This window comes from Fukomys damarensis, unplaced genomic scaffold (genome assembly GCF_012274545.1).
Source record: "Fukomys damarensis isolate Sample0158 unplaced genomic scaffold, DMR_v1.0_HiC HiC_scaffold_18, whole genome shotgun sequence".
Taxonomy (NCBI): Eukaryota; Metazoa; Chordata; class Mammalia; order Rodentia; family Bathyergidae; genus Fukomys; species Fukomys damarensis.
Window position 1 is genome coordinate 16,634,443 of NW_022900930.1, and position 24,646 is coordinate 16,659,088.

At 34.4% G+C, this 24,646-nt stretch overlaps 1 protein-coding gene across 1 annotated transcript in view; it reads left to right on the forward strand.

The window, feature by feature from the left end:
• Micu3 (mitochondrial calcium uptake family member 3) overlaps window positions 1-18,883 on the forward strand; it is a 116,879-nt gene extending 97,996 nt beyond the window's left edge. Inside the window, exons 13-16 of the mRNA XM_033765585.1 lie at window positions 10,726-10,834; window positions 12,849-13,006; window positions 14,586-14,655; window positions 18,789-18,883. Coding sequence (XP_033621476.1) covers window positions 10,726-10,834; window positions 12,849-13,006; window positions 14,586-14,654 — 336 coding nt within the window. The 3' untranslated portion in view covers window position 14,655; window positions 18,789-18,883. The remainder of the gene's footprint in view (window positions 1-10,725; window positions 10,835-12,848; window positions 13,007-14,585; window positions 14,656-18,788) is intronic.
• The last annotated feature ends 5,763 nt before the right edge of the window (window positions 18,884-24,646 follow it).

Consider the following 24,646-nt stretch of genomic DNA (forward strand, 5'->3'; position numbering starts at 1 on the left):
TTGATCTCTTTTTTCAGAGTGCTATAGTTTTCAGTGTAGAGGTCTTTTGCTTCTTTCATTAGATTGATTCCTAGATACGCTTTTTTTTTTTTTTTTGGATGCTATAGTGAAAGGAATTGTTTCCCTCACTTCTCTCTCAGTGAGTCTGTTATTTGTGTACAAGAAAGCTACTGATTCTTGAGTGTTGACCTTGTATCCAGCTACTCTGCTAAAAGTGTCAATCAAGTCTAGAAGTCTTTTTTGTGGAATTTTTTGGGTCTTCAAGGTAGAGTATCACATTGTCAGCAAATAATGACAGTTTAACTTCTTCCTATCCTATCTTTATTTCTTTAATTTCTTTCTCATGTCTAATTGCTGTGGCAAATCTTTCCATAACTATACTAAAGAGGAGTGGTGATAGTAGGAGTCCTTGTCTTGTTCCTGATTTTAACATGAAGGTTTTCAGGTTTTGGCCATTTAATATGATGTTGGTGTTTGGTTTTTCATAGATAGCCTTTAATAAGTTGAGATATAGACCATCTATTCCAACTTTTTGCAGAATTTTTATCATGAATGGGTGTTGAATTTTGTCAAATGCTTTTTCTGCATCTATTGAGAGGATCATATGGTTTTTGTCCTTGACTCTGTTAAGATAGTGTATTACATTTATTGATTTACCTATGTTGCATTCCTGGCGTAAATCCGACTTGGTCAAGCAGTATGATCTTATACTCTTTATTCTGTTTGCCAATATCTTATTTAGGATTTTTGCATCTATATTCATTAAGGAGATTACCCTGTAGTTCTCTTTTTTAGATGGGTCTTTCCCTGGTTTGGGAATCAAAGTAACACTTGTGTCCAGGAATGAATTTGGAAGTATTGCTTCCCTTTCAATTTCATTGAAAAGTTTAAAGAGTAGTGGTAGTAGTTCTTCTCTAAATGTTTTGTAAAATTCAGCGGTGAATCCATCAGGACCTGGGCTTTTTTTTATTCTCTCTCTCTCTCTCTCATGAGTTTATTGGTACATTTTAGGTATACAGTACAGTACAGTCATTATTGAGATCTTGTACCTTTACATGACAAGTCTTGGTTCTCATTTTTTCACCTTGTCCCTGCCCTCCCTTCACCCCGTCCTCCACTCCCCCTTTACAAACACTTCATTTCCATTTTTTCATTTTCTCATATTTTTTTCTTTTCCCTTATTAGCTTTCCCCTATCCTTCCCAATTTCCCTACACCTTTAGCTCCTTTCTTCCTATTTCACATTGTCAATTGTATCATTAGGATCTTATGTACTATTATAGTTTATTCACACCAGAGAAACTGTTTGGTATTTACACATTTGTGATTCATTTATTTCACTTAGGAGTATATCCTCAATATGTATCCATTTTCCTATGAATGAATCTAATTTCTCATTCTTTATGGCTGAGTAATATTCCATTTTATAGGAAAACCACATCTTCTTTATCCAGTTGGGCTTTTCTTTGTTGGTAGACTTTTAATTACATTTTCAATTTCACTATTGTAATTGGTCTGTTTAGAATTTTTTTATCTTCTTCATCCAACTTTGGTGATTCATAAGTATCTAGAAATCTGTCCATTTCTTTTGTGTTTTCCATTTTATTAGACTACAGGTTCTCACAGTAAGTATTGATGATCCTCTGGATTTCTGCTGGATCTGTTGTGACTTCACCTTTTTTGTTCCTAATTGTATGGATCTGAGCCTTTTCTTTCCTTTTTTAACAAGATTAGCTAAGGGTTGATCAATTTTATTTATTCTTTCAAAAAACCAACTCTTTAATTCATTGATTTTTTTTTGTATCATTTTCTTAGTTTCCATTGCATTGATTTCTTCTCTAATCTTTATAGTTTCCTCTATTGTATGAGCTTTTGGTTTTTCTTGTTCTTCTTTTTCTAGGAGTCTAAGATTCATCATTAGGTTTTTTATTTGAGTTTGCTCTGTTTTCCTGGTGTGGGCATTCAATGCTATGAATTTTCCACGTAGAACCACTTTCATTGTGTCCCATAGATTCCTGTATGTTGTATTGGCATTATCATTTATTTGTAAAAACTAATTTCTTATCTAATTCCCTCTGTTACCCATTGATTGTTCAGGAGAGTGTTGTTCAATTTCCATGTATTTATAAAATTCCCACAGTTTCTTATGCTATCTCCAGCTTGGTTGCACTATGATCTGATAATATACAGGGGATAAGTTCTATTCCTTTGCTTTTATTCACACCTGTTCTATGAGCTAGTATGTGGTCTGCTTGGAGAATGACCTATGTGCAGCAGAAAATAATGTATATTCTGATTTTGTGGGGTGGAACACTCTAAAGATTTCTATTAAGTCCATATATTCAAAAGCTTGGTTCAATTCTACTATTTTGTTGTTGATACTTTTGCCTAGATGACCCTGTTTTTGTGATAGTAGGGTATTTAGGTCCCCCATTGCAATTGTATTAGTGCTTATTTGGTTTTTCATATTACTTAATATTTGTTTTATATAGTTGGGGGCAATAATATTTGCTGCATATATATTTATGATTGTCATCGCTTCCTCTTGAATTGTTCCCTTTACAAGTATGTAGTGGCCTTCTTTGTCTCTCTTAATCGGTTTTGGTTTGAAATTTACTTTGTCTGTAAATAAGATAGCTACCCTTACTTTTTTCTGGACTGCTGTCACATGGAGAACTGTTTTCCATCCTTTCATTTTCAGTCTATGGGCTTCTTTTTGCACCAGGTGTGTTTCTTGTATTGTTGGATTTTGCTTCTTAATTCATTCTGCCAGTCTACTTATCTTGATAGGTGAATTGAGGCCATTCACATTGATGGTTATAACTGGTATGCACTGACTTCTTATTGCCATGTTATTGTCCTTTTGTTGACTCTTTTTAATTTTTCCCCCTCTCCCTTTAGTTTCTTGCCTTGCCTAATTGGTTTGCTCTGTTGGGCCTCATGGTGTTGTGACCTTCATTATCTTTTCCTAGGATATTGTTTCGAATTCCTTATAGTGCTGGTTTGGTATTCATGAAGTTTCTCCAGGTGTTCTTTGTCATGGAATTATCTTATTTCCCCATCCATTTTGAAAAAGAGTTTTTCAGGATATATCAGTCTAGGTTGGAGGTTGTTTTCTTTTAGGACTTGAAATACTCACTCCAGGCTCTCCTTGACCTGAGGGTTTGTGTTGAAAAGTCTGCTGTGATTCTGATGGGCTTTCCTTTGCATGTGATTTGTTTCTTTTCTCTTACTCCTTGTAGTGTTTTGTTCTTCTGTTGGGTTTCTGGGATCTTGATTATTATATGTCTAGGCGTAGATTTTTTTTTTATTTTTTATCATGGCTAGTTGGAGTCCTATATGCCTCACTTATCAGTATGTCAAATTCTTTCCCTCTGTTTGGGAAGTTTTCTGTCATTAATTCTGTGAACAGCTTTTTTAAATCATTTGTATTTTCTCCTGCTACTTCATGGATTCCTATCAGTCTTATGTTATTCTTCTTTGCATCATCTAGGAGTTGTTGGATTGATTTCTCATGATCCCTTACTAATTTTAAGACACCTCTCTTTTCATGGTCACTGACTGCAATCCTGTCTTCTATGTCTAAAATTCTATCTTCACATTTATTTATCCTGCTGTGAAAACTTTCGATAGAGTTTTTAATCTCCTGGATGTGTCTGAATATGTTTCATTGATTCCATTTCTTTCCTATGTTGAGTATTCACGGCTTCCATTTCTTTCTTATGCTGGGCCTTCATGGCTATTATGGTCCTGAGCTCATCTATATTTTTGGCAGTTTCTATTCTAGAGTCTCTAATCATGTCTTTCATTGTACTCACCATCTCTGTAGTTATCTGGGAAATTATTTCTGTTTTGAATTTTTCTAGAGCCTGATATTGACCTATTTTGTTACCTCCTGTGCTTTGAGTTCAAGGTGTTCTGGTGGTTCACTGTCAGGCTTTTCAACCTTATTTCCCCTAGAGTTTGCTGTTGGTGAACTGGAAGTCTGTCTTTGTGTCTTGCTTAAGTGTTTCCTTGTTTTTACTTTTGTTGTTGGGTTGTCCTTTGTTTAATTCTTGGATTCTTACTTAAATCTTCCTGATATAGTTGTGGTTTAGCTTTTGAGTCTCTAATGACTTAGACATTCTCATTTTCATAATATCAGAAAAGACAACTCATTAAATTAATCACAACCCTTCAGCCCAATTTATACAATCAGCAACACAAAAGGATCAAGCACAACTTACAAATTGACCATTTGTGGTACTAATTAATCTCTCACCTTTAAGCCATGTGAATTAAATCAAAATCCAGGAGTAGCCCAATATATGTTTACAGTGAATAAACTCTTCAATATAGCATCTTTACCTTTTCGGATAGGGGCTTAGACAGAGTTAGGACGAGATGAGTAGATAGATAAAAGAATTGGAGAAGGTTTCAAGTGAAGCCAGAAACACAGGATGACCACACAAACTTTGGGAAACTGTTGAAGATAAGAGGGAAAGACAGAGTGAAAGAATAAAGATAAGAATATAACAACTTAACCGTAATAGGGGCTCATTTTCCTTTGAACTCTTGACCCTTGAGTGAAGGAAAATGAGAGAAGAAAAGAAAATAAAGAAAGAAGAAATAACGATAAAAGAAGAAATCTGAGTTAGGGCAGGAACAGGAACAGAAAGGGAGATGAATAATATGGGGGAGCAAGAGACTGAGATGGAAAAAGAAAACAGAAAAATGAATTTGCAGAGTGGAATGAGGAAAAGAAAGAAGAAAAAGAGTTTGAAGGGCCTCTTTCAGACTATATCTTTGCTGTCATAATAGACAATGTGCACAGCCATGTGCAGAACTAAGCCCTTTATTCTCAGGTAGCCGATGGCTGATCCCTGAGATTCAGGCTAAATTCAGGCTGCAAGGCCCAAATTGATCTCCCTGACCTCCTGCAGGATCGAACTCTGCAAGATTCTGCTATAGGTTCTCTCTGCCCTTTCTCTGAAGATATTCAAAGTTCTGATGGAAGGTGGTGCTCTTTCCACCTTACCAACTATGTAGATCTGATGTGCCTTTATTGCAGGTGTTCACTTCTGTTCTATCTTCTGGAACTCAGAAGAATGACCGTTATGACCACCTGTGCCTCTGCAGAGTGGATCCGAGAACTGGCACAATCAGGAGGCCTGAGAGTGGGGTTAGAGGGGTGGGGGTGGGAGTGTATTGCAGAGGCGCCCTCACGGCACACCAGTCCTCACCCATTGGCTTGAGGCAGGCCAGAGCTAGAATGGGATCTCTGCAAGGCTGTTCCAGACCTCCACCTTCCACCTTCTACTGGATGCAGGTGGGGTGAGGGTGGGGTGAGGGTGAAGCGAGGGCGTGGCTAACCCGTCTGCACGTTTTGGCCTGAGGCAGGCCAGAGCAAGAACAGGATCTCTGTACAGCTGTCCCAGACCTTCACCTTCTGCTGGATGCAGGCCTGGGCGAGCTGATGGACTTATTTCTTTCAGCGTTTGAAATATGTCCCACTCCCTACCAGCATCATGGTTTTGATGAGAAATCAGCTGTTAATTTTGTTGAGGCTTGTTTCTATATCAAAAGTCCTTTCTCTCACACTACTTATGAGATTGTTCTTTTGTGTGTGCCTTTCCATAATTTGATAATATGGTGTCTTAATGTGGTCTCTGTGAATTTATCCCCCTTAGAGTTCATTGAGTTTCATAAATATGTAGACTCGTGTCATTCATCACATTTGGGAACTCTTCAACCATTATTTCTTCAGATATTCTTTCAGCTCATCTCTTTCTCTTTCCTTCTCTCAGTCTCATTAAAGCATATGTTGATTACTTGATGGCATCCCAGGTCCCTTACATTCTGTTCATTTTTCATTGTTCTCTTCCTTCTACTCCTCAAATTGTCAAATTGAATTGTCCTTCCTTGATTTCACTGATTCCTTATTCTGCCTGCTTGGATCTGTTAATGAACCTCTGTGGTGAAGTTTTTATGACAGCTGTTAAACTTTTCATTTCCATAATTATTTTTCTCTTTATAGTTTTTAATATTTTACTATTTTATAGTTCCTCTGTTGATATTCTTCATTTTGATCATCATTTCCCCCCTTTTTTTAAGTTATTGAGATTTCCTTTAGTTCTTTTGAATACATTTAAGCAGTTGATTTAAAGTCTTCATCTAATCAATCCAATGTCTGGAATTTCTCAGGAGTGACTCTGCTGATTAATTTTTTTCCTGAAAGTGAACCTTATATTTCTTGCATGCCTTGTAATTTTTTACTAAACACTGGACATTACAATATAATAACTCTAGAAATAATATTCTCCCTCTGCAGTCATTTATTTCTTGTGTGACTTTTCCAAACTATTTTGTAAAAGCTACATTCTTTGTTGTGTGTAGTCACCAAAGTCTGTTTTGTTGTTTTAGTGGTCCAACAGTGATCTGACAGGGTCCCTTAAAAGCCTACAGTCAAAAAGAAAAACAGTAGTATTTTCCTAGTCTTTGCAGCTTAGCTATAAATTAGAATACTCCTTGAACAGTAAATCAGACTTCCTGAAACTTTTCTTTAGCCTTTACTCTCGCTTGAACAAAGCACATAGAGGTTTTAGCCTAGGGTTCTCTTGGGTCTTTTCTGAATATGTGTTCATTTCTTAGGTGTGTGCATTGTATTCCAGTTTCCCAGGAATATACAATGGCCTTTAAGCTTCTGTTGCCCTATTAGCCATTATTATCAGCTTCCTCCATTGCAGGCTTTTGAGTTTTGTCTGTCGCTTATCGTATCTTGCATCCCTTGTCCCAGGTAAGCATGGAGTATTCGTGTCTGTAAATCTTTTTACAGATGCTGCTATCACCAGGTGAACTGTTCCAGTGCAAGAGGAAGGAGCAAAATAAAAGTCAGCCTCTGCTGGTCCCTCAGGGGTCAAATCACACACCACAGTTTCTTGAGGACAAGGTCTGTGTGAGCCCCAAAATAGCAGCAAGCTGCACCAGAAATGCCAGTTGCCATCCTCAAAGCTGCTGCCACAGCACTGAAAAATAATGGGTGGTAGTTCAGTGGGTGACTGTATTACAGTACTCTGTCAGTGAATTTCAGACACTCTTTTCTCCATTTACCAGTCCCCTGCTTGCTGTAAATTTTGGATTACATTCCAGAATTTTTTTTAAAAAGTTGATTTGCGTCAATCTTTCCAAGCTTGTAGTTGTTTCTATAGAGGGACTGATTCGTTAAGTACCATACATACTTTGCCATTTTCCATGATGGGGCTCCCCCATTCTCCTCCTCTAATAATGCTTCAGGCTTACATACTTCAACCATGTTACAGAAAGAAAGTACACCTTTTTGAGCAGTAATATCTGGTTTTTGTCAGCTAACTATTACGGGTATATACACCAAACACATCAATTTGAACAACCAATTAAGTGATATTAGCAATTTGAACTTTTTTGTTTTCACAGTTTTTTTAGACAGAGTTTCTCTTCCTATTTCATACTAGCCTGAACTCACCACTGTGTATACCCCAGGCTGGCCTGGAGCTCACCATGATCCTCCCACCTCAGTCACCTGAGTGTTAGGATTATAGGCATGCACCTCCACAACTTCTGCCTTGTCTTTTTATTGAATTATATCTTATTAACTATGTCATTTTTCCCATTTATAACTTAGCACTGTTCAGGTAAAATGTACCTGTAAATGCTTTCATTGCATCCTGAATAACATACTTCAATAAATATATTTAATTTTATTGTGGTATAATACATATAGCATGAAACTTACTACTTTAACCATTTTAATGTATAAAATTCAGCTGTATTAAATACATTTACAAGGTTATATACAACCATCACCCCATCTACTTCCAAAAGTTTTTCACTGTCCAAACCCTGCACTGAAACAGAATTGAGTATATACTTTGGTATACTACCTACATTACATGGCACCCTGGTGTTTAATATTACCAAACTGTTTTCAAAGCATCTATACCATTTCTACAATTCCATTAGCAGTGTTTGAAATTTCCGGTTTCTCTACATCCTCACCAGCACTTGTTATTGTCTGCCACTTTGATTTAGTCATTTTAGTGGGTAGGAAGTAGTATCTCATTGTGGTTTTGATTTGAATTTCCCTGTTTGTAAGTAATTATGTTCAGCATTTTTTCATGTATCTTTTGACCATTTATATATCTTCTTTGGATAAGCATCTGTTCAAGTCCTTTGCCTGTTTTCTAAGTTGAATTATTTATCTTTTGGGTTTGATTTGTGAGAATTATTATATGTTCTCTATTAAGATAGTAGTGCGAGGGCTGGGGATTTAGCTCACTGGTTCTGTTGCCTGCCTCGCAAGCACGAGGTCCTGAGTTCAATCCCCAGTACCCCACCCCCCAAAAAAGGTAATAATGAGATACATGAATGTGTAAGTTTTCTTACACATTCTGTGGTGGGTTGTCTTTTCACTTTCTTGATAACATCCTTTGATACCTACAAGTTTTTAATTTTGATAAAATCTAATTATTTTGTCTTTTTCATCTTGTGCTTTTGGGATCATATTTAAGAAACTAATGTCAAATAATAGGTCACAAAATTTTGTCTCTGGTTTTCTTTGGTAAGATTTTATAATTTTAGTAATAAATGTAGGTCTTTGATCATTTTTCAGTCAATTTTTATAAATGGCTTAAAGTAAGGGCTTGACTTTTGCACTTTTATTGTATGTATTTTTAATGCTTTAAAAATTTCAGTCCCTTTTTGTTGTTGTTAGCTACTTTTCATTTTACTCTAACAGGATATATTCCATTCAAGTCCCAGTGACTTACCACAATAATAATTTTGAAAATGAAGGCGGGCCAAAAAAGAAACAGTTGTAACCCTTATCTCTCTTCCTTCTCCAGATTGTCTGTCTCTGCTATTAAGGATGATTACTTTAAATTATGTCCTTCAAAATAGATGTCCTACTTTTTGTCTTATAATTTCATAGTTTCAAATCTTAGAGTGTATAATCTGCATATAAGGATTCCTGTGTGGTTTTGAATTTGACTTGTCTTTCCAGACATTCAGAACTATATTTTGAAAATCTAAAGGTTCAGATGTTGACTATTGTAGTTTGTCATCCCTTTGATTTGTTTCATAAATTTACTCTCCTCAAAAGTATTGATAGCTTTGTTCACCCTTTGCTTAAAAATATCCCATCCTCCTATTTCTTACTTGTACTGGCAGTAATATGTCGTCCTGAGACAGACTGTTGCTATGGCAGCTGGTCACAGAAACCAGTACAGAACCACAGCAGTGATCAGTTTCCCTGGCAACAAGCCCCCCCACATCAAAACAGATCCTTCTGGTGCAGTCTGACAGATTCCAGTAGCACTAGAAATCATGGGGTGTGGGATCAGGGCACACAGCAGGATCCCGGACTCAAGTGGCCATAACAAATATAAGGAAAAGAGAACAGAAAAAGTGTAAAGAGAGAGAGAGAGAGATGAGGAATCTCATGTTACAAGTGAAAGAAGGTTTTGAATTGAAGTGGAAATGATGTATACCAAAAATTGGATATTTTGTGTAGATGATTTAACCAGTAAGCAGCATACAGGAAAATTGATGCCTTTGGGGGTTTTTCTAGCTTTCCTTTTTTATTCCTTTTAAGGCTGAAATAAGCCTAAGTTCTTGGCCCTCTACGCTTCTCTCAGAGTACTTCTCATTTATGTTAACTGTTTGAGGAGAACGCATTAACTAATAAACTCAGCTGCTCATGTCCAAATTTGTTTCCTCTGAGATAGTAACCTGACAAGTAGTTACGACTGTTCAATGTGGGCCCTTCCTGTTCTCTGAGATACGATGAACTCATTTAAAATAACTTTCCTATTTAATTGAAGTAGTGTCAATGATAGTAATTGCATTTGTGCACATAACATTCCAGAAGAGGATACTCTGGCTGACGGCCCACTACATGCTCTCCCCAGGGTGTTTGTTGGGCTCCCAGTGCTCTACACAGCCACTGTGCTTCCTCTTGCTGTCTTGGCAGCATTATCATAACAGCAACAAGTTCAAAAGACTACTTTGATAGTTAGTCAACATTTTGATTTTGCATTATCATTGTAAAGACATTAATGATCTAATGTAGAATCCAAATTAAGAAATATACTTGTCAAGGAAACTTTTTTTTTTTAATCCCCATATTTTCAGGGATATAAGAAAAATGAGCCTTGAAGGGTTTTCAGAATTGAAATTTTTTATTCCATTTTACTATAGCACTTTCTGGGAACTCTCTGTTGATAAAGACAGTGTTTTAAAAATATTCACTTTGAATGTAACTGTACTATATACCTAAAATTTATCAATAAGCCGGGCATGGTGTCACACGCCTGTAATCCCAGCACTCAGGAGGCCGAGGCAGGAGGATCACTGTGAGTTCAAGACCAACCTGGACTACACAGTGAGTTCTATTTCAGTCTCAACTACATAGTGAGAACCTGTCTCAAAAAACAAACAAACAAAAAAAGTACCGATAAACTCAATGAGGAAAAAAAAATAAAATAAAATAAAAATATTCACCTCTCATTGTCATGGTAGCAACCCTGTCCAAAATAGGTCTTAGTGCATCTTACAGTCCATTTGGAGAAAAAGGTTTCAGAATGAGCCCTGGAAATGTTTACCTGCAAAATATACTGCACATGCTTAATGCATTTGTTTCTATTAAAAGTAGGTATCTATTTAAATAAATTTGGCACCAGTAATTGTATTTACATTTATTTTCCCAAAATAGGGCATCACATTTGATGAATTCAGGTCATTTTTCCAGTTTCTGAACAATTTAGAAGACTTTGCAATAGCCCTAAATATGTATAACTTTGCAAGCCGTTCTATAGGACAAGGTAAGTAATCATTCTTCAAATATTAAAAGCAAAAACGATTCTATGTTGTTTCTAGAAACTTCGGCAACAAGTTAATTAGCTGTGTTGTACCACCTATCAATTTCCCTTAATGTCTTGTTTATACTTTCAGTGAGAAAGAGGTTCTGAAACTTAAAAGAAATTTTAGGGGATTGTGCTAAATTTTTTAAAATTTATTTTTGTCTTTAATTCCATATTATGAGGAAAAACTCATGGTTTGTAAAAAAAAAAAAAAGAAGAAGAAGAAGAAGTTCAATAAAGAGGAAACCTCATGGCTGTTGGTAACATTGACGGCCATGACTACCTAGAGAGACCTTGTCAGCCATGGTCCTAAACATTTTCACAGGATGCTATTTATTTTACCTACTGGATGACAAACTGGAAATTTGTCAGCAGAGCCACCTCCTAGCCATGAACCTACTTATGTTAGCTGACTTTTGAGAATAATGTATAAAATTGAATAATGATTTGGCATAATTTACCAAAAAATGAAGTTGTCATAAAATTCGTAATGCTTCTGTCCTCAGAAACAGCTATCTCGCTTGTTCTCTGGAGGGTGGTCGGCAAGCCAAGTCTTTTGCTAAGTTTTTTGTCTGCAGTTATCTTCTCTCCCTTTGTGGCCATATAGCCTTTTTTAAAATTCATGCTACTGGGAGACTTTTTTATTTGTCTTTTAAGGTGATTTTAGCTGTCTCTGCTGTTATCAAGTAATGTATTAATTCTCAAGTTTAAATCTCAGAGGACAGTCTTGGGTTTTAAGGGGCTTGGATTCAATCCCTAGAACCAAAACAAACAGACAGACAAAGAAAAACCTCTAACATAACCTCTCAATTATCTGGCTTCATTTATGTATTCATTAAAAGAAACTAGAAAATTCATATGTTATTCTTTCTGTAGCCCAGGAGTTCAAATATGCTGTCCTCTCAAACCAAAGCGTTCAGAACCAAGCCATCAAAGAACAGCATTTACTACTACAATAAGGAAGGAAGGAAAGGGAAGAGAGGAAAGAGGAGGGGAGGGGAGCGAGGGAGGGAAGGAAACAAAGAAATCAGTATCAGCTTCCTGGATTCAGAATAGAAAGTTGCTCTTTTACTTTGTGGAACTTAGAAGTAGGAAAAATTAATTGTGTTGCTTTTGCAGTACAGTACTAGGAATATGTCCATCTCTTTGTTTTCTTTTGCTAGTGCTAGCATCTTAATTTGGATTATTATTCTTCAGAGTACTATTGCATTAGCCACCTAAGTGGCTTTCCAACAACTAGCTACTTTCCTTTCTAGACAACTCACAGAAGTGTCTTTCTAAAACACAAATTAACCTTTCTATGACATACCTTCTATGGAAAACTCTTTAAAATTTTAGATGCCTTCTGCCTGAAGGGCAGCAGCTCTATTCAGAGCGTCTCCAGATCCTCCATGTCCTTATTATACCCAAACCAGACTGTTGTCTCCTGCATAGCTCTCTTGTTCACTAATGTCCTCTCCTCTGCTATTTCCCTCATCATTATAAGTTGAAATCATCCCTCCTTCAAGACTTAGCTCAAATACAAAAACCACTGCCTTTCCAAATCACTGTGGTTCTTCCCCTTCTCGCTATACTGCAGCTAGAAATAATGATCTCCAAATACTCATAGCACTTTGCTGGTACATTATTGGATGGCCCTGTGTAGTGGTTATTTGGGCAAGTGTCTCATATTCCATCTGACTTTTTCTTGAAAATTTACTCAATAGTTTCCCTGTCACTGACAGTAGATGCTCATTAAACATTCATTGATTATGAACGTATTATTAACCAAAATGCAGCTACTTTTTGTTCTTTTCATTATATATACAAAATCTTATTCCTTAAAAGGCAGCATAATTAATAAAGTCATGTATTATATAAGATCATGACCCATGTTTAAAAAACAACTTCTTTAACATCCTTCCTAGTAATTAACATATACTAAAAAATAAAGTTAATGGTCTACTGTTTTTCTTTTTATGTGACATTTATCTAGATGAATTTAAACGTGCTGTCTACGTAGCTACTGGACTCAAACTTTCACCTCATTTAGTGAACACTGTCTTCAAGATTTTTGACGTTGACAAAGATGACCAATTAAGTTATAAAGAATTTATTGGAATTATGAAAGACAGACTCCATAGAGGATTCCGGGTAAACTTACACATTTCCAGCCTTTTACTATCCTTTTTAAAACCTGAGTATAAAAAATATGCATTCAGAAACAGATTATACAAATTTTTAAGAATATAAACATGAAAGCTTTATTAGTAAAGAAAAGCCATAGGCCCTTCCTACTTTCAAAAACAGTTTGAGGTGATAAAAATACAGATAAAATACAGAAAATGATTTTGACTTTTAGTAATTTAATTTTCATATTGAATTAATGTTTTTAGCCCTGTTGCCAGATATTTTTTTAAAAAATCCAGTCTCCGTATTGGCTTTTGGACTTGTTAATGTACAAGGAACTATTTTTCTCATTTTCTATGAGAAACATTGCTGCTAGGCAACTTGAGACTCTCTAAGTTATCACATATTCACTATCATTTATATGGAAAACAAATTTTAAAAGATTTTTGCCTGTTAAAATATTTTTTTCTGTTGACATACTAAAAGTCACTACTAGAAATTCAATGCTTTTTTCCTAAGGAATATGATATAAAACTTGAAATATAGCATGATTCAATAAATGTGGAGGTGCCACAAATAGAAAAAGAAAAATTTCTATTAAAATCAACAGCTAGCATATTCAGTCTTCCCTCCTTAGCAAGTATATCCCTAAGTATCATACATTTTTAAGTAGAAAAAGCTCATCTATTCAATCCCTCGTACCAAAAAAAAAGGAAAGAAAGAAAAGAAAAAGCTATATTTAGAAAAAAAAATCAAGATTCATCTTAGTGTGTTTTTAAAGTCTTGTGATGACTAAATCCAGGCTGTCTTGGTAAAGATGCTGTGTACTTAACTGCCACCTAGTGGTTCTTTGCCACAACAATCAGATAATGCTGCAAATAATGAAAAAGACATGATAAAAATAAATATAAACTATGTTTTAAACCTTCAATGCTGTGTTTCTCCCTTAGGTGTTATGTTTTTATTTTATGTATTTATTGCGTATGTGTGGGCCCTATAACATTTTATTTACATTTGCACACTTAAAATTTTGTATTTAACAAATACATATATATTTATGCAGTATTATATATATTTGATATATGTATACATTGTTGAATTATTATATCAACCTAATTAAAATATCTATCACCTCATATATTTAAAAAGTATGAAGATTATACTTATAAAAATAGTAACAATATTTTAAATCTATTTTTAAAAGCATTTTTAAAATATGCAATACATCGCAGCACTTAGGAGGCTGAGGTAGGAGGATCACCATGAGTTCAAGTCCAGCCTGTGCTACATAGTGAGTCTGTGGCAAGCCTGAACTACATAACAAGACCATGTCTCAAAAAAATAAAAAATAAAATACACAATCCATAATTATTAACTATAGTTACCTTTCCATGTAGTTGACCTTGAAAGCTTATTCTATCAAATGGGAATTTTCTAATCTTTGGTCAACTTCCTACCACTCCACCCCCAACTCTAATCCTTTGTTTACCACCATTTTACTTTACTCTTTAAGTCTGACCTTTTTTAGATTCCACCTTGAAGTGAAATTATTCTTTATCTTTCTTTTTGTACATTTGAGCATTTTTAATTCTCTGTTCCACAGGGTTATAAAACAGTCCAGAAGTATCCTACTTTCAAATCTTGCCTGAAAAAAGAGCTTCATAGCAGATAAAGTAAGTTAGTTTCTATTGTTCTAAATTGGTTGAGTAACAAAAAAAGAGTTGTATTTTTCTGTTACAACATTTAGAATATAGCTAAGATGAGGGTGGGGGCATAGCTAAGTGGTAGAGCACATGCACAACATATGAAAGGTCCTCAGTTTGCTCTCTAGCACCACAAAAAAAGAAAAAAGGAAAATATTTGAAAGAAATAGAATTATAATTTAAATTTTTAAACTACTTAAGTGTCTTTAAAATTTTTTATGTTAAGCTTTCACTTTTGTACCTGAGCAGGTACTGTATAATAAATTTAAGTTGTATTATAATATAAGATCATTAGCACATAAGGAGTGTGTTACTGTTTTTAGTGATCATGATTCTGAATTTTGGTATTTTTAAATAATTATTTTAGATAACAGTATACTCAGTGTTGTTTTATATGTATCTCATTTAATTCTCAAAGATTGATATCCCATTCAACAACAGCGAAAATAAGGTTTACAAGTAACACTTAAAACAACTAGCTAGTAACTGACAAACCAGCAGTTGAGCTTTATTTTTCTGATGAAAAAACCATTAATTACTTTTACTACACTGTTATTAGAGATTGGAATAATGAGAAAGATTTAGGAGATCTTTTTCATTTGAACTTATCAAGGAAATATCTAAAACTTGTTACTAGTCTTCAAGACAAAGGGTGTTCTTTTCTTTTCTTTTTTAAGTCAACTGTACCTACAAAACTTGAATCGATTGTGGATTTTGGTTAGGTTTTCAAAACAGAAGGGTTTTTAAATTTATAAATGAAGGCATTTTGCATATTGCTTGTTATTTTCCCCAAGCCTGAAGCATGTGTGTATATATGTACCACTATTTCATAAGTGGTTTATCAGGATATTAATGCATATTTTTCTTAAAAAATAACTGGGCATGGTGATGCATACCTGTAATCCTAGCACTCAGGAGGCTAAGACAGGAGGATCACCACAGGTTTGAGGCCAGCCTGAAATACAAAGCAAGACCCTGTTGCAAAAAATAAAATAAAAATAAAATGAAATTTTAAAATAAAGCTATTTAGTCATTTGAAAAATATATTAAAACGATTCATTCAGTTCCTTCTCCACAGAATTTATCACACTTTACTGCTGTTCATTTTCTTTCTAAAAGGAAATAGCATTTTTCAAAGCAGCTCTGAGATCTAATGTTTTAGAGAATCCACTTGGGGAATACTGTTAAAAAATATTATAGCAACAAGGAGACTTATTTACTTATCAGAGGCCATTCCATTTATACATATATATGAGTAATATTCCCAATTTGTAATAGCATCACACTGATACTACAGAAATTACATAATAAGTAGAAATTAGAAAAAATAAGTAGAAATTAAGGTACTGAATAACATGATGATGGTTTACATGGCACTTTTAACTTTTAAAAGTATGTAAGTAACATATTTTGCTTGACTTGTGAAAAATTTTTGTTGTTATTCATTTACCAAAGCACAGAACCATAGGTAGAAGTAACCTTTTTCTATATCTAAAACTGAAGATTATGAAAGTTTCTCATGAAACATCGAACTCTTAAAGTCAAGGAAAGATTGTATGATACTTTAAGTGTTTGTTCAAGTGGGATGTTTTTACTATTTCATATAATTTTCATAAGAATTTTGATTAATGTCATCACCTCATAGTTGTAGCCAACATAATTACTTTTGTATTTTTCTTTCTTTTAATCAGATAGTCCTAAAGCAAACTTTAAAGAACTATTATCTGTCAAACACAGAAGCAAAAATTTCTGAATGGAAGCAAGTCTGAGATCAGAAAATGTAAAAAGGAAAGGGTGAAATGTTAATGAAATTTCTATTTTTTTAATGGAATTCTTAAACACATAAAATGCTTCTTCTATCCTTGTTAATATATAATCAGGTTGAGCTTTTGCTGTGATTTATTGAACTCTGCACTTTTTCATTCCTTTCAGAAGTATAAAGATACTTCCAGTGACTATATAATGATGTATTTTAACTATTTCTATTTATTTATTAAAACTTTGCCTCATTTCAAAGTAATTTATGACTCATAGAATGTAGATCATCTAAAAATGGACATCACATTTTCTCTGGTTTTGGACTGTGAACTTAATTTGGAAAATGAATATTGTTATCTTAGGTCCCTTAGAATCGTTAGTAAATCCCTATTGTTCGTCGGGTTTTTAATTGTATTGAAATGATTTTTGGAAAATAAGTAGAAATTAAGGTACTGAATAACAAGATGATGGTTTACATTGTACTTTTAACTTTTAAAAGTAATAAGTAACATATATTGCTTGACTTGTGAAACATTTTTTGTTGTTATTCATTTACCAAAGCAAACAGAATGTCTGGTATTATTTTATGTATAGTAAAATAAACTTAAAATATGGAGTTTTTTTTTTCAAAGAAATGTCATATATTGATAATTAGGAGCAGAGTCAGTTGTAATAATAGTCATTGTCATTATTGTTTTAAACATGATGCTGCTCCTGATTTAGGTGATAAGTGTAATGCTAGTAAAAATACTATTCTGTACTCTATAACTTATTCCATACTGTTAATGTATGTTTGTGGTACCAAAATGAGTGTTATAATTTAATAGTCAAAAATAGTTTAAATGGGCTGGGAATTTAGTTCAGTGGTTCCACTGCCTGCCTTGCAAGTGCAAGGGCCTGAGTTCAATCCCCAGTATCAAAAAAAAAAAAAAAAGTTTAAAAGACTGATGTATAAAGGCAGAAGCTAATTTTCTGTTTCTTGCTAAAGGACCACATGCAAAAGTGATGCCAGTAATAATGAATAACTGAAATATAACTTGTTATTTGAAAAACAATATGTCTTAAAAGGGAAAATAAAAAGTTTCTATTGAAAAACCACAAAATTAGGTTTTCAAATGGAGAAATAATTTGATAGTACTTAACAGAAATCTCTTTGAAGACATGTAGGTTATATAAAGATACTATACAAAAGTAGTGCAATAAATTTAAGTTTACATATTGCATGAGAAACAGAGTTCATTTATCTTCTTTTTTAAGACATATGTAATGAAGTTACATGCACTCCAATTATTGTATTGCTTTTGCATAGGACAATAGGAAACATTGAGTTTGTTTTCATGTTAATAAATGTGAAATTGATTTGCATCATCTTATTTATAGAAGTAATGTTATTTCCAAAAAAAATTATTAGCATTGATTTTGTGTTTGTTTGACTTTTTACATTCTTTATCTGAATGTTTATTACACATAGAAATGTAGTAAAATACACTTAGTATAATAATTTAAGTTCACCCACTTTGAAGATTCAGTCAGTTGATTGAGTAGAGATGCCTACTTATTCATTTATCATGTCCAGCTCTATTGTACTTTACACTGAGTGTTCGCCATATTATTTTGTATCAAAACTACAGCTTGGTCTTGAGCTGTAAGTTAAATTATCTTTATTACATGGAGTGTCTTATAAATACAGATTAAAAATTGAATTAGCTCATGAAAATCCTTTAGAATTCCATCATTCTCCCAAAGAATACCCTCCTACATACATAATCATTAGTTTTTATTACTTATCAATATGAGTGGATCTGTATATACAGCCGCAACATAATATAAAAATGGGACTAAATAAAATATTCTGATCAGTTAAATGGAAAGAGAATAATAAATTTTAGTAATTCCTTTTATAATACCACTCCTGAAATCTATCACCTATAAAATAGAAGTTAAAATGTCTCACTGGATTATTGTTTACATCAATTGAAGTATTTTTAAATTCTTTGAAAATAATGTACTAAATACATGTCTGCTGTTATTTTTGTTATTTCCTTTTGCAAACTACTCTTCACAAAGGTTAAGCTATACACAAAATATAAGTATTATGCATTTTAGAGAAAGCCTATATGCTAAATGGTTTATGTTATTTCTCAGAATCACTTCCCAATAAGAAATTATTTAACTGAAATTCCAATGAATTGTTCTTAATATAAATTATAATTGTAAAGCAACCAATCTTACATTTTTATATTATTTTAAAATAAATATACCTGCCCTTGAATCATATAACATTGTCGTATTCTTTTGTGTATATCTGTGGGCTGTCTTTCTGAAAATGTCACTTTCAAATTTAGCAAATCTTTGTGGATTACCAAGCCTCCATTTGATCTTATAACCTCTTCTGTGCTAATGCATGCCAATGAAATTGATCTCAGCAATATCTTTATAGGTAAGTAAATTGCAAAGCCATAAAGCCTCTTGAAGTATTTCATTCCAGTGTTAAAACCTATCGTTATTAATACTAGAAAGCTTTTCAAAAAGTTTATATGTGACTTAATAGAATATCAATTTGCTTCACAAAACTAATTATTTAAATGTCCTAAAATAATTAAAACCATAGTAGCCTGTTTTACTAATATTGATGTTTTTCTCTAAGGTAATACCTACAATTTGCCAGTTTTCAGAATGCATTATTATCCTATGTATAATGTATATTAAATTAACACTTTTGAAAAGCACAATGCTTTTATTTGCAAAAGATGTAAAAATATGAATTGTATAGTATTCACTAAGTATATTAAAAATTCTAAGTACTAAAGGATTTCTTTATTTATTTAATTGGCAGAACATTTACCTTCTTAGTAATTATAAAATAATGGTTTATGTTTCAATGTAAAATCTTAGATTCTGTAAAATACTGTATTTATAATCGTCTTTGAATCACGATGAATGTTTTGGCATACATCTTAAAATAAAGAATGTACCTATATATGTCCTTATAAATATATTGTATTCAGAGAAAGTTGAAAACATTACTATAACATTTTTCTGAGAAAAATAAATTTTGTTTAACATTGTGAAAGAAGGGATGGACAAGTGCTAATGAGAAATAGGATGGAAAACATAAGAGGATAGAGAAGGGATCTGAATGAGGATTAATGTTTTAAAATTAGGACCAAGTGAACGGTTTTGAAAAAATAACTTTGTTTTGTTGTTGTTGTTTGTTGTTGCTTGTTTGTTTGTTTGTTTGTTTGTTTTTTGTACCAGGAATCAAACCCCAGGACCTTGTGCTTACAAAGCAGGTGGCAGCACCACTGAGCTAAATCTCCAGCCCAAAAGATAACTTTTTTAATTTTTATAGTACTGGGGATTGAATCCAAACCTCATACATGCTAGGCAAGCATCCTAGCTCTGAGTTGCATCCCCAGCCCTTTCTGTTATTTCTCTTAGGACACATTCTTTCCAGGTTGCAAAGGCTGGCATCCAATTTGCTGTCCTTCTGCCTCCGGCTCCAAGTCGATGTGCTATCACAACATTCCAGGAAAATAAACTAAATAAATATGACTTAAATCAAAATGATGATATATATGAATTTTGTTAATTTTATGGTAGGTAGCATAGTTTGATAGTATATAGTGTTGGGGAGCAGGCGGGGCAATTTAGGTCTCTTAGACATAGTGAAGCTTTAAATTTGGGCGTAATATCTTTGGAGGGTAACCTAGAAATTCTCAAAATTTTGAGCTAGAATCTTACTTCTCATAGTATCCCAATACATGCATAGAGAAATTTCTATATAATCAAATATATGTGTTCAATGAAATAAGTATGAAACCATGAAAAGCAAGTCCACTTATGGTTTTTTTATTCATTAAATTCATGGTACATTTTAGGTATATGATGAAATTCATCATTGGGAATCTGTACCTTTACATGATGTATCTTGATTCTTATTTTTTGCCCCATTCCCCTCCCCTCCCTACAACCGCTCCCACCCTTCCTATTTACAAAGACTTGGTTTCCATTTTTTCTTTTTCTCATATTTATTCCTTTCCCTACACTTCCCATTTCCCCTTCCCTCTTGGACCTTTTCTTCCTATTTCACATTATCTATTTTACATCTTGATCCTTATTTTACACTTTCAGTTTCTCATACAAGAGAAACAATTCAGTATTTACACATACATATCCTATTTATTTCATTGGAGTATGGCTTCAATGTGCATCCATTTAGCTATGAATGTCTCTAGTTTCTCATTCTTTATGGCTGAGTAGTACTCCATTTTATAGAAAAACCACATCTTTATCCAGTCTCTAGCTGATGGGCAAATGGACTGTTTGCAGGTTTTAGCTATTATAAACTGTGCTACTATAAACATGGGTGTGCATATATCACTGTGGTGTGATTCTTTTAATTCTTCTGGGAAGATACCCAACAGGGGAATAGCTGGTTCAATGGGACCTGTAATCCTAGTTTTTTGAGTTATCTCCATACTGATTTCCACAGTGGTTACTCCATTCTACACTCCTACCAACAGTGGAGAAGGTTTCTTTTTTCCCCACAATCCTGTCAGCATTTATTATAGGTTGATTTCTTGATAGCAGCCATTCTTTCTGGAGTGAGGTGGAATTCTCAGTGTTGTTTTCATTTGTATCTCTCAAATGAACAGTGATGTTGAACATTTTTTCATATGTTTATTCACCATTTCTACTTCTTTGTCTGATGTCTATTCATTTCAGATGCCCATTTTTGGATTGGATCTTTAAATTTGGGGGAGGGGTCTGACTTGTTTAAGTTCTTTATATTCTTGAGATAGTAGACCTTTGTCTGAGGAATAGCTGGTGAAAAGTTTTTCCCACATGGTGCGTTGTCTCTTCACTCTGTGGTTTCTCTTGCTGTGAAGAAGCTTTTTAATAAGATAAGATCCCAGTTGTTGATTCTTTGTGCTTGTTCACATGCAACTGAGATTTTTTTTCATGAAATCTTTTCATACACCAGTGTCTTCAAGAGTTCTACCTGACCTCTCTTCCAGCCAGTTTTGTGTTTCTGTTTTAATATTTAGATCTTTGATCCATTTTTATTTTAGTTTAGTGCATGGTGAGAGATATAGGTCTAGTTTCCTTCTTTGGCAAGTTGAAACCAAATTTTTCCAGCCCCATTTATTAAAGAGGCTATCTTTCCTCCAGTGAGGGTGTTTGGCTCCCTGGTCAAAAATGAGGTGGCTCGGTATGTCTGGAGTTGTTTCTGCATCTGTTAATCTGTTCCACTGATCCTTAGGTCTGTTTCTTTGACAGTACCATACTGTTTTATCACAGTAGCTTTGCAGTATAGCTTCAAATTGGGGATTGTTATACCCCTTATCTTGTCTTTGTTGCCTAGAATTTCTTTTGGTATTCTAGTTCTCTACTTGTTCCAAATGAGTTTTTGGATTGTTTTCTCAAATTGTGTGGAGTATGCACATGCCCCAGGCCCATAATGAGGATCTTACAGCCAGGGAGACCTGCAAGGCTGACTTCTCTGAGGAGGACTACATGGCATTAATCTCCCTTAATATTCTATAGAGCAAGAAGCTCCTCAAAGGAGGGAACTACAAATTAGCTTTGCAGTGCCTGCAGGATCTTGTCCATGTTTCCAATGGTGACTCAGAGGCAGCTTGCACTCACACAGATCATCCTGCACATCATTTCGTTTCCCTTTCAAGACAAACTGAACTTTAAATTTGCATAGAAGAAAAAAATAATAATTTGTCCAGTTGATCAATTTGTGACAGTAGGGTATCAATGTCCCCCACTAATATTGTATTAGTGCTTATTTGATTTTTCATGCCCATTAATATTTGTTTCATATAATTGGGTGCACTAGTATTTGGTGCATATATGTTTATATTTGTCATCTCTTCCTCTTGAATTATTTTCTTCACAAGGATACAAGGATGTAGTTGCTTTCTTTGTTTCTCTTAATTAGTGTTGGTTTGACATTCATTTTATTGCAAACAGGATAGCTACTCCTGCTTTCTTTGGGGGGTATCTGTTGCATGGAGTATTGTTTTCCACCCTTTAACTTTCAGTCTATAAGTTTATTTTGAATTGTGTTCCTTGTATGCAACATATTGTTGGATCTTATTTCTTACTTTGTTTTTAGTTTTTGTTTTTGTTTTGTTGTAGTACCGGGGATCGAACTCGGGACCTTGTGCTTGCAATGCAGGCATGGTGCCACTAAGCTAAATCCCTGACCTGGATCTTGTTTCTTGACCCATTCTGCCAGTCTGTTTCTTTTGATTGGTGAATTGGGATCATTAACATGGATGGTTGTAACTGATATGTATTGACTTATTCTTGTCCTGAATTTTTCCTGGTTTTGGATTCTCTCCCTTTGCACTTAATTTCTTGTCTTTCCTAATGGACTCATTCTGCTTGGCTTTGTGGGATTGTGGCTCTCATTGTTTTTTCTTAGGATATTGTTTGAAATTTTTTGGAGTGCTGGTTTGGTATTCATGAAGTTCCTCAGGTGCTTTTTGTCATAAAAGAATTTTATTTTTTCATCAATTTTGAAAGATAGTTTTTCAGGATACATCAATCTGGGTTGGAGGTTTTCTTTTAGGGCTTGAAATATTTCAAGCTCTTGTTGACTTGAGGGTTTGTGTTGAGAAGTCTGCTGTGATTCTGATAGGCTTTCCTTTGTATGATTTGTTTCTTTTCTCTAACTGCGTGTAGAATATTGTTCTTCTGTTGGATTTCTGGAATCTTGACTACTATATGCCTAGGTGTAGCTTTTTTGTTTTTTGTGTTTTGATCCCAGCTAATTGGAGTCCAATATGCCTCACTTATTTCTATATCAAATTCTTTTCCTCTGCTTGGCAAGTTTTCTGCCATTATTTCTGTGAACAGTTTTTTTTTTAAATGTCGTTTTCACTATCTCCTGTTTCTTCATTGACTCCGATCAGTCTTAATGTTATTCTTCTTTGGATCGTCCAGCAGCTGCTGGATTGATTCTCATGGTCCCTTGTTATTTTTAAGAAATCTTTATTTTCCTGGTCACTAATCACAGTCCTATCTTCACTAATCCTATCCTCTCCTCCTATATTCTGTCCCCACATTGGATCATTCTGCTGCACAAACTTTCAATGGAGTTTTTAATACTAGATATGTTTGCATCTGTTCTATAGATTCCATTTATTTCCTATGCTGTGATTCCATCATGTTCTTCAGCTCCTCTATTTTTTAAAAATCTTTGTCTACTCTAGATTTATTAATCATGTCTTTCACTGTGAACACAATCTCTGTTGTTATCTGAGAAATTATTTCTGATGCTATTTTTTTCCAGATCCTCTTTTGTTGCCAGTTCAGGGAGTCTAGGTGGTTGAATTTCAGATTATTTCATCTTCTTTTCCCTTGGAGTTGCCTTTGGTGATCTGGAAGTCTGCTTTTGAGACTTGTTTGAGTGTCTTTTCATTTTAACAGATGAAGCCTGCTGCACCTTTATTGATGTGACTCTTTGCTCTCTCAGCAGGCTTCAGTTCTCAGCAACCCTCAAAGACTCCTTCTCTCAGCTGCTCACCACTATTCCATTACCTGGGTTCAGAGTGATAACCTTTTGGATCCCCGTGCTGTGCGATTGTCTGGGCAAGCTTCTGGCTGGTGCCTGCACACACTTACTGATGGTATCTGGTCAGCCCTCTGGCTGTGGCCTACATACCTGCCCAGCTCTTTTCCAGGCAGGCTTTTGGCTGAGGCCTACTTGCCCAAGTCACTGGTGTGTGGGTGGGGCCCAGACTGGTGCCTGTGTACCCCTGCTGCTGCTATTCAAATGGGCTTCTCCCATTTATGCTTTTGATATAATAATCTGTAGTAAAATTTTATGGGAGCACAATAAGGTATAAAATGTCATTCTGATACTGTTTGTATTCAAAGCATTTTCCATGCACAGAAATTAATTTTTAAATTACTTATACATTTAAAAGCCAAAGAGCTCTAAAATCATTCAAAAACAATTTTTGTATTTCAAATATCCCAATATTTATTGATCTAATTTTTGGATTACTAACCAGTGACTTCCTATCACTGGGAGATAAGAATTTAGCTCTCTATACCAGTGCCTTTTCAAGACATACAGACAAGATTCCCAACCTGGGCTACAAAGTGAATTCAGGGCTAGCCTGAACTAAAAAGGAAGACCCTGCCTCAAAAGAACCAAAGCTATTGTATTGAGAAGAAA